General features: G+C 33.7%; 1 protein-coding gene across 2 annotated transcripts in view; it reads right to left on the bottom strand.

Moving 5' to 3' along the window:
* Positions 1 to 3,988: 3,988 nt before the first annotated feature.
* Positions 3,989 to 10,085, bottom strand: part of LOC106457333 — a 51,693-nt gene continuing 45,596 nt past the window's right edge. Inside the window, exons 7-8 of one of the 2 annotated variants that reach the window (XM_022383386.1) lie at positions 9,527 to 9,652; positions 3,989 to 8,061 (exon numbers count right to left, since the gene is read on the bottom strand). In XM_022383386.1, the coding sequence (XP_022239094.1) occupies positions 5,099 to 8,061; positions 9,527 to 9,652 (3,089 nt within the window). In that variant the 3' untranslated portion in view covers positions 3,989 to 5,098. The remainder of the gene's footprint in view (positions 8,062 to 9,526; positions 9,653 to 10,085) is intronic. The other variant, XM_013916737.2, reaches the window with a different exon arrangement.

The raw sequence follows: 10,085 nt of genomic DNA, 5'->3' as shown, positions 1-10,085 counted from the left end.
TCAAAAGATTCTAATAATGAATATTTTATTTCACGTAATCGATGAAGAAATACAATTTTTTGTACAAGTGCCTTCTTAAAGATTGTGATTTTTTCGGTATTTTTGGACAAGCTGTGTTCGTGATGGATTTGTGAGTTCATAAATAAAGAACTCTGAATTTTTATGAATACGTTAGATATTTTATTCTTCTGTCTCTACCTTATATTATATTTGCCAACCAGATGACGCTGTTGCTCCTCTCTTATAAAGTTCTATCAGCATAAATTTATTTAACGTTTTCCCATTGGCGTCTCTCAAGAAGCAATTCACACGGCTTCATTTATACGAGCTTTATATCTGTAGAAATTTCTTATTAACTAGACTTTGGCTCTGGTATCCAAGAAGTTAAGAGAGCTCCAGAGTGAAACATACCTATTTTTTTTCTTACTCTCTCTTTACACTGACGTATGTTTACATTGCAATGATAATTCTAAATGAAATACGTTGAGTTTGAATATGAGATAAAATGTTAAGAATAATTTCAGAATATATGTGAGAAATGACAGAAAAGCAGTGTTTCTTTATTACTTCACACAAAAAAATAAACTTTATGAGATGACTGACTTTTAGCTGGCCTTCTCTGCTTCTTCAGTAAAAGGAAACTATATTTCGCAAAAAAAAGAGATTAAAACTGCATCTTTGATAACGTAGCGGTTCAAGCTTTCATGAAAAATTATTTGTTTTTTATACTGGAGATTTGTCTAAATAAGTCATAGTTAGCGAGCTCTTTAGTCTTTTAAGCGTATCAGAATGTAAACGTCATTTGTCATGATATGATTTACTCTTTGCGTGACAAATCATGACAGATAGATACATAAAAGCTATAAGAAGTCAGTTTAATCTTAAGCATTTTTTTTAGTACGCTATCAATGAAATAAAACACACCTGTCTCATCTGAAGGGCTCATTGACGCACCATCAGGATGAATTCCCACAATAAGTAGAACTGTATTAACCGTCGCGATATTCAGATCGACAAATCATTTGCTTGTGGCAACGGAGATTTGTTTGAATTATGCCATAGCAACGCGTAAAAGATTTAAAACACGAGTTTCAATCATCATTTTAGTTTTATATTTAAAGATTGTGATCCACTTTGAGTCTTGACAAAAAAAAATGGAATATAGTAACTTTTTTTGCCCTTAACTTTTGCTCAACTGTATAGCTAAAAATCATCATCAAACTACTGGACACAATGATTCTGTACAAGGTGTTGTTAATAATGTACAATGCCTCCAATCTCTGTGTAAGAAATAGTATATGCTTGAATGTTAGATCTAGTGGTCAGACTAGTCACTTCAGTTATTGAATATCTTTTCTGAACAAAACTTCCAGAATTGAGAAGGATACAAGATGTATAGTAAAATAGTAAGTATAAAAAGCTAATAACTCAAGCATGTAAAGTTATCAGCTGCGATACGAAAATACATTTTGATGCAGTACATATAATTGAGATTAATAACAATGAATAAGTATACAAGTTTGAGTGAACTTCAAAAAAGAATTTAATTTTTTCCAAAATTATTTGGTATTATGCTTAGCTGTGTTATGTTATTGTGAGACACCCATGTATTAAATAATACGATTAAAGAAGTTCAATAGTTGGTGGTTGGTTCTGTTGATTAGTTGGCTTCCATCTAGTTTATCAAAACTAGTATTCGGTATTATGCTTAGCTGTGTTATGTTATTGTGAGACACCCATGTATTAAATAATACGATTAAAGAAGTTCAAGAGTTGGTGGTTGGTTCTGTTGATTAGTTGGCTTCCCTCTAGTTTATCAAAACTAGTATTCGGTACTATGCTTAGCTGTGTTATGTTATTGTGAGACACCCATGTATTAAATAATACGATTAAAGAAGTTCAAGAGTTGGTGGTTGGTTCTGTTGATTAGTTGGCTTCCCTCTAGTTTATCAAACCTAGAAGCGACTGACGTATATGGGTCTTTGAAGTTTTAAGAAACAAGTAAATACACTTTGGTTTAATTTATTTAACCCCCACGGTGGCTCAGCGGAAGAGCTAATGTTAAAAATCGGGTTTATATACCCGCGATGGGCAGAGGACATATAACCCATTGTGTAGCTTTGAGCTTAACAACAAACAAACAAGTCTGATAATAAAATCAATTTCCGACAGCGAAAGACAGAATGTATATTTAGAAAGTAGATAACATCTCTGTAAGACAAATAATGATTCCGTCACGTATTACTATGAACAAAATATACTGTGTTAAGTTATTAAACTTCTACTAATAACTGTTTCTTTTTTCACAATCGTTGTTAAAGAGAGAGAATGTTCTTTTTCTATATCTAGACAGCCTGTGATAATGAACCCTGTATGAACGATGAGACATTCCAATACCTGCCCGCTACATCTGATGTTTACTTCCGTGTTAATTGTGACTGCCTACAAGCGTTCGGAGTTTATTGCTGTGAAATAGATGGGCTACACTGTCTTCTTTTTCTGTTTCTTTTGTTTAGACGTTGTAGATGTTTGTTTAAGTTAGAGTTTATCGCTGTGAAATTGACGGGCTATACTGCCTTTTGCCTTCTTTTTCTGTTTCTATTGTTTAGACAATGTGGATGTTTGTTTCAGTTAGAGTTTATCGCTGTGAAATAGATGGGATACATTGTATTTTGCTGTTGTTTAGACGTTATGGATGTTTGTTTAAGTTAGAGTTTATTGCTGTGAAATTAATGAGCTACATTGTCTTCTTTTTCTGTTTGTGTTTTTTTAGACGTTGTGGATGTTTGTTTAATTTAGAGTTTATCGCTGTGAAATTGATGGGCTATACTGCCTCTTGTCTTCTTTTTCTATTTCTGTTGTTTAGATGATGTGGATGTTTGTTTAAGTCATACTAGTTAATCGCTTTCAAATTGATGGGCTACACTGTCTTCTGTCTTCATTTTATGTTTGTGTTCTTTAGAAGTTGTGGATGTTTGTTTAAGTTAGAGTTTATCGCTGTGAAATAAATTGGATACATTATCTTCTGTCTTCCTTTTCTGTTTTTGTTGTTTAGACGTTGTGGATGTTTGTTTAAGTTAGAGTTTTGTAAAACTGGTAATATGTAACTAAACAAATTTGCTTTTTAAATGTGGTATTGCAAAGTGTAAAGTATTTTATCTAATCACGGTTATACTTACTTTTGATGATATGAATTATTACTGGATGACTTCTACGTCCTTAACTGCTATATTCATGGAAGATAAATCCCTATTTAGAAGTTATCATTTATATATACGAACCGAGCGTCTGCAAAGGCAACATAATTCACGTACACACATGCTGCTTCTATGACATATCCATTCATTCGTCGCATATTTTCATGCAGCTTGAGATTAAAACACGTATTCTGTTTTGGCATCACGTAGGTATCAGGGAACAAATAATGTCCTTTGCCACTAAGTAACTAAAAAAGAAAGCAAGGAAGAACTGCCACGGTCCATGTTCCTTCGAAAGCTGTACCTAACTAGCACAACCCAGATTCATACTAGTAACCCAGAACATTTTGTTTGTGATTCAAATGATACATTGAGTCACCCTTAAGAGAAACTATCCCTCCACTGCTCAAGAGAACTCTCCAGAGACGTCTAATCAAGAATGTTACTGTAGTAGTAGAAGTGGCACAAACCACGTGGCTGAACAATATGAGCTTCAGGTTTCAGGAATAACTATATCAAGTCCAAGATGTATTAAAATTATAGTCTAAGTTTCAGAAAAATATCAAACTAGTGGATGAAAGAGAAACCAACGGATTCTTCCTGTAAATCTGTGGTTAATTTTTCCCAAAATGTCAATGAAATAGTTTCTTTGGAATTTTCTTTTAATCTCCACGAAAACATCCGATCTTGTACCATGTCATTGTAAATTTAAAGCATAAGTTTATCAAACAATTTCTAAAACTAGCTTAACAATTAATTTATTTTATTCAGACATTTTAAGTTTAACTCCCGTTAAAGGCACTTCTAATTTTAACATAAAAGCCAATTTTTTCAAGTATGGAACTATAATTTTAGCTCAGGAAATTCATTCAACAATTTCCATGAAGTGTTATAGCCTAAACATTTATTACATGAATTATAACAGTTTGAGATTATGCTTTGTCTTCCTCACGAAGTGCAATAAAAAAGTTGCAAATTAAACAGAATAATTCAATATACTATTTATAGAACTAACAACTGAGTTCAAATGTCTGAACTTGAAACTACGTAATAACAGATGTACTGACACGAATACGATGTAATACGTAATTAGTTACACAAGGATTAGAAGTGGTAGGTAGTTGTGTTTCAGTTTCAATGCAAGTCCGAAATACTTCTAAAATTTTGGGGAATTTCTGAAAAAAGCCTAGGGACAGACAAAAAATATTATAACACAGGAATCAGTTAATTCTCCAATATATATATATAAACATAAAAGCTGATCATACAATATTTTCCTTGTGAATATTAAAACAGTTGTTATTAAGAAACGACAGAACAACAGACTTTTTATTGTGTCAGGATATATCTCGTTTTATGCTTTGATTTAGAAAACAACGGACAACAAACGCTTAAATTTGATATATACAAGTCTTACAAAATACGCAATTATTGAGTATTTATACATATATATACATACTGTTCGATGCATTTCACAAACAGGTAATATACAGATCAGGATCATATAGATATATACAATAAATTTAAACATTCGAAGTATTAAAAAACACAAGAAACAAACTCAGAATTCAGTTTACCAAATGATTAATATGTACAAATACGCATAAACGTGCAGAAATATTTAAGGTTCTACAACAAAGAAGTTAGGTTTGAAATCTAACAGTGTAATTGTTGCTTTATGTTATTGGAACGGCCACATAAATGCTTTTAAGTGTTGTTTTTTTTCTACAAAGTTTTTGACTTAATGAAGAATTTCGAATATTTTTCATAATTTCATAATTTGACATGATTTATATATAAAAAGCAAAACGTTTAACATAAAATCACCGATATGCATATTTAATAAACAGGATGCTTGAAAAACAGTATTGAAAATATTACAGTGTAAAAAAGGACATTTGCTACACCTCGTGAACAATGCCTTCCCCATCGTGAGAGGAACAGTAGTATTTTTTATGAGCAATGAATGTAGATAAATATTTAAATGATATATTGCACGATTTGCAGAATTTCGGGCCCTGTTTCTTAGGTTGATTTGTGTTGGAAGAGCTCTTTTCAAAACTGTTAATCTCTTTCCCTTCTTTGGTTAAATTTTGACCAAGTCCCGCTTGTTTTTTATCTATTCGGATGACGCAGTTTTTGCTGTGGCTGTTACTTTCTTTTGATAAAGTTGATGTTAGACAGGATGGGTCAATTTCACCAGAAGGCTTTCGAATTCTATCAGTATCATTAAAAAGCGTAGAACTGCTTAACAGAACCATTGCCGTATTAGATGGATTGACGAAGTCTTTGTGAGCACTTTGGATGTGGCGGACAACATTTCCTTTGTATTTAGAATAATACGAGCACAACATACACCAATAGGCTTGTTCGTTAACTAATTGGTAGTAAGGGTCGAATAGTTCTTCATCAGAAGATCGTGCATTTAATTCTCTTTGGTCTGGAAGTCTTCTGACCCCTTCAGTGTTACAAGTGCGTGTTTCCAAAGTAGATGCTGAAAATGAGGATTCAACAGTATTAGAACTTTCATCATGAATATTGTTAATTCTCAACTGACTTACAGTCTCCTTTTGGGCTTGATGATCCGGTGAACTGCGTGAAGTTTCAGAAGAATCGTTTTCAATTACTGGCGACCTACACATGCTCCTATGTTTAATATTCTGATCTATTGATGATAGATAAGCATCTTCAGTGCAAAGGGTTTTAGCCACAGTCTCAGAAGTTCGGTATTTACTATCATCCTGTTCAGACGACGAAGAAGTATCTTCGGAGATATTTGAGGGACTAGCGTTCTTAACATGAAGTTTTTTTGTTGCAAATCTTTTGTTTTCATTTTGAAGTAAGAAAGTTGATTCTAGGTGGTATCTATTTTCAGCTTGGCCTGAGCGATTAACAGCTGTAGAATCGCCTGAATCAGTTTGAGATTGATGGCTTTCAGATAGGACACTACCGTCATGCTTCTGTTTCTCAACACTTAAGTCATACATTCCTTCAGGTGGCGTTGAATTTCTTTCCAGATGAGCACGAACGTGGGTGCGCATACCACGAACTGTATGACCTATATAACCACAAAAAATGCATTTAAAACTTAAAGCTTCAGTAGGATTAGCAGAAGAAGCTGTAGCGTGACCCATCATACCTAGAGCATCAAAAGAGCTGTACATTGATCTCTGTATATGCACAAAGCATGGATGAGACCTAAAGGTATCTTCCGAAATATAACACATTTTACATCGACTACATATGAGTCCTTGTGGTGTTTCTAATGGTACAGTTTCGGCAGTTTGGTCTCGTTTTGGGCAGTAGTATGTTTGGTGAGCCTTCAAATTTTTTGGTGACGTGAATTTTACACCACAAGCTACACAGAAGAACTGATAAAACTGCCTTCCTGTAGGTTGATTGGGCAAAGTTTGCGGAATGTTATCCACTGCTGACACTTCATTTGACGAACCAAGAGAACCCATTTTGAGGTCACACGGCTTGGTTTGGATAGATTTCGTATTTTGTGTTACAGAATTTGCTGGAAAGATTTTATTAGCTGCGGTTTTCTGTTGACGCGACGCACAATAATTTTTCTTGTGAATTAAGTAATTTTCATATTTGTAAAAAACGATATTACATTCTTTGCATTGACTACTTCCTTGTTTGACTAGAACTTGAGAGTGAGTTGAATTCCTTGGTATTTCAGAGAAAGGATTAGATGGACTGTTCTTATGTATTTTGCTATTCGGTATTTGCAAATGAGGTGAATGAAATACGGAACTAGACTCATCCAAAGGCGTGGTTTTCTCGGTTTTATAGATCTGATGAGGTTTATTTTTTGTAAGATATGTAGAGTTAGTTTTAACTTGGTCTTTAATTTTATCATCTAAACATGATCGACTGTGCTCACTCACTACCATAGAACAATTGGTATTATTGTTGCTCTTCCTGATAGTTAGATCAATCGGATGATCTAATGTTTTCTGTTCAGCACTTTCAGCTGACAAGGAAGCATCCAACGATAATCTTCTTACAATATCATTCTCACTCTTTGTCTTCGAATCTTCATCGCAAATGTCATTTAACTGTGACTTTACTGAGCTATCTTTTTCCATTAACGAATTTGAATTTTCACAAGGAGATAATTTCACTTCTGGGAGAATATACTTTCCTGTAGCTTTATGATGGTTAGGCTCATTTATGGAAGATGATGTTCTATTGGCCATACCTGTTCCTGGAGACATAGAACTGTTTAGAGTTATCGATTCTGCCTCAGTTTCTGGGAGGTGAGGCATTACGGTGAGAGAATGGGTAGGATTCGTACAAGAAGGAAGATTATCTAGTGAGTCTTTTGCCACCAAATCGACAGCTTGATAGTTTATAAGTTCCGAAGACTCCTGGGATTTAAAGTTTGGGGACATTGCAGCTGAGGACTCGAAAGAAGTTTTTGCTGTTGTTGTTGATTGTGTACATTGAACTATCCTGTTACTACAATAATGTTGCTTGTGAGCTTGAAATGTATTCATGGAACAAAACTGTATATCACAGACAGAACAGTACTTGGAAATAGGAGGTAATGATGCAGGTGGTAAGGTAGCGTAATTGACAAGATGTTCGTGAATACGCATATGTCTTGTTAACCCACCCTTTTTATCTGTAGTGTACAGACAATGTGGACATCTAAATGTTTCTAGATTAGAGGTAGAAACTTTGCTTATTGATTGTTCATGCCTGTCCACTTTCCTGTCCTCACCAGTCACGTCAACTGGTAGTTGGTTAATACTGCTATTTTCTTTTGTGACTTCTTCCCCATTAGTTGTATGTTCATTGTTCTCTGCTACGAATGGTACTTTTGTTTCTTCTTGACTAATTTGAAGTTCACCTGGACGAAAAAAGCACAAAAACAAACATGAAAACGCACAAATTGAGTTTCGTTTATCCTCTATCAGCTCAATGTCTATCCCCAGCTTCAGCCCATGCATCCTGGCAAAAATACATATCATAAATCTTAATCATTAGTCTCAACCCTTTCTAAAGCATTTTAAAAATATTAATAAACATACATCAAAAACGTAACATAGCAATAATTTTTATTCCTATTACAGTAAAACTATAGCAAAACAGTATCTTCGACCGCCCATGGGACTCACCCAAATCCATTGTATGATTACTATGAATATTTTAGCCAAATTATGAACAAATGCCACAGACATTTAACCACATTTTCCGAACTAAATGAGTTTTATTACAACTCTTCGCCACTACAAATTGTAAGTTGCTAATGAAGTTTTCCAAGAAAAAACAGCAACAAACTGCATGGCCTGTTCCTTCGTAGGTAAACTGTACATTTAGTTTTCTATTGAAGAAACAATAACTTTAAATAAAGTATGTCAATGTTTTTTGATAAAGAAAAATATCTTTATGAAACTTTACACTAGGATGGTTAACTTTAACGCAAAATCATGTGGCAACCAACAAGTAATCATAAGGAAACTAATATAAAAACGTTTCGCTATATGATAAAGTAAACAGAAGTCACAGAAATACACACGATTAAAAATAATAAGTCTGTTTGTTTTTAAGCACAAAGCTACATAAAGGTCTATCTGTGCTCTGCCCACCACGGGTATCGAAACCCGGTTCCTAGCGTTATAAGTCCGAAGACATACCGCTATGCCACTGGGGGACAAAAATAATAAGAATAAATATAAAAGAAACTAACTACAATTTATAAAAATGTACATAAGTTACAGAAATTAACTTCATAATATAATCATTGAAAACTTTAACATGTAGAAATGAAATATACAGTAACAGATGATGGTTGTAGAATAGTTTCGGATTTTTGTTTTGTTCACAAAAATATTTTTACTTTTCTAGAGCTTGTGAAAACAAGTTGCTAAATAGTTATTAGAAAAAAATCTTTTAAAAAAAATGAGCCGAACATGGACAGGAATTAAAATCTGAGGGTTCATGGTTCGCATCCGGCAATCATAAAAATGGGATTCACACTTAGTGGTTAGGTGTAGAGGGTGTGCTATAAGATCAATGCTCAAATCCCACTAGTTGATCAGACAAGAGTAGCCTGTGAGTTGGAGTAGGTGCTGTTTAATAGCTGCACTCCTTCTATTCTGTTAGTTCAAAAGTATAGAAATGGTTATGCGCAGACAGCCTTTTGTGTAGCTTTACGCAAAAATTCTAAATAAATAAACAAATATATTTTACAAGAGAATTATAATAAGCGATGACTCTGGCCGATCTGTATCTTATGGCCTTTTCAGCATTGCAATTTTTTTAAAAGTTCTATAAGCACAAACTTTGTTTTCATAATTTTAAGTAGTACTTACCGTTTGGTACCGATGACGCGGTGTCGCTCTTACTTTCTTGACGATAAGAACAGTAAAACTTCTGATGAGCATTAAGTGTTTTTTGACTACTAAAGGCTATACCACACGGAACACAGCGAAAACCACCTAAAATAAAAAAAGCAAAAAAAAAAGGAGCGAAATCAGGCTGTCTTATAAAACTGAATAAACGTAACCACCATAAAACGTAGTCTAATCTACAGTGAAACTGTAACTAGTGTTAAGCATTACAACGTTTTGTGTATATAACCATAAATAACGTTTAAAATATCAAATGCCAAAAGATGAAATACAAAATACAAGAATGATAATGACGCATTTAAGGACAATTGTTTATTTTTATAATACTGAAGCTATTTGGGAACATTTTTTGCAGGGGATACATTTTCTATGAGCTTGTCAGCTGTATCGGAATTTATTAGAGTGTGAAGTATACAGAGTTGTTTAGATGCATACAAATACGTAAACCTATTATTAGATCAATTATTGTCGTCAACTTTCACATGTTCCTCCCACCACAGACAAACACCCTGTATCCATT

The sequence above is a fragment of the Limulus polyphemus genome, unplaced genomic scaffold (assembly GCF_000517525.1).
Source record: "Limulus polyphemus unplaced genomic scaffold, Limulus_polyphemus-2.1.2 Scaffold16, whole genome shotgun sequence".
Classification (NCBI taxonomy): domain Eukaryota; kingdom Metazoa; phylum Arthropoda; class Merostomata; order Xiphosura; family Limulidae; genus Limulus; species Limulus polyphemus.
Note: the sequence above shows the minus strand (reverse complement) of the source record. Positions and strands in the feature narration are given on the sequence as shown.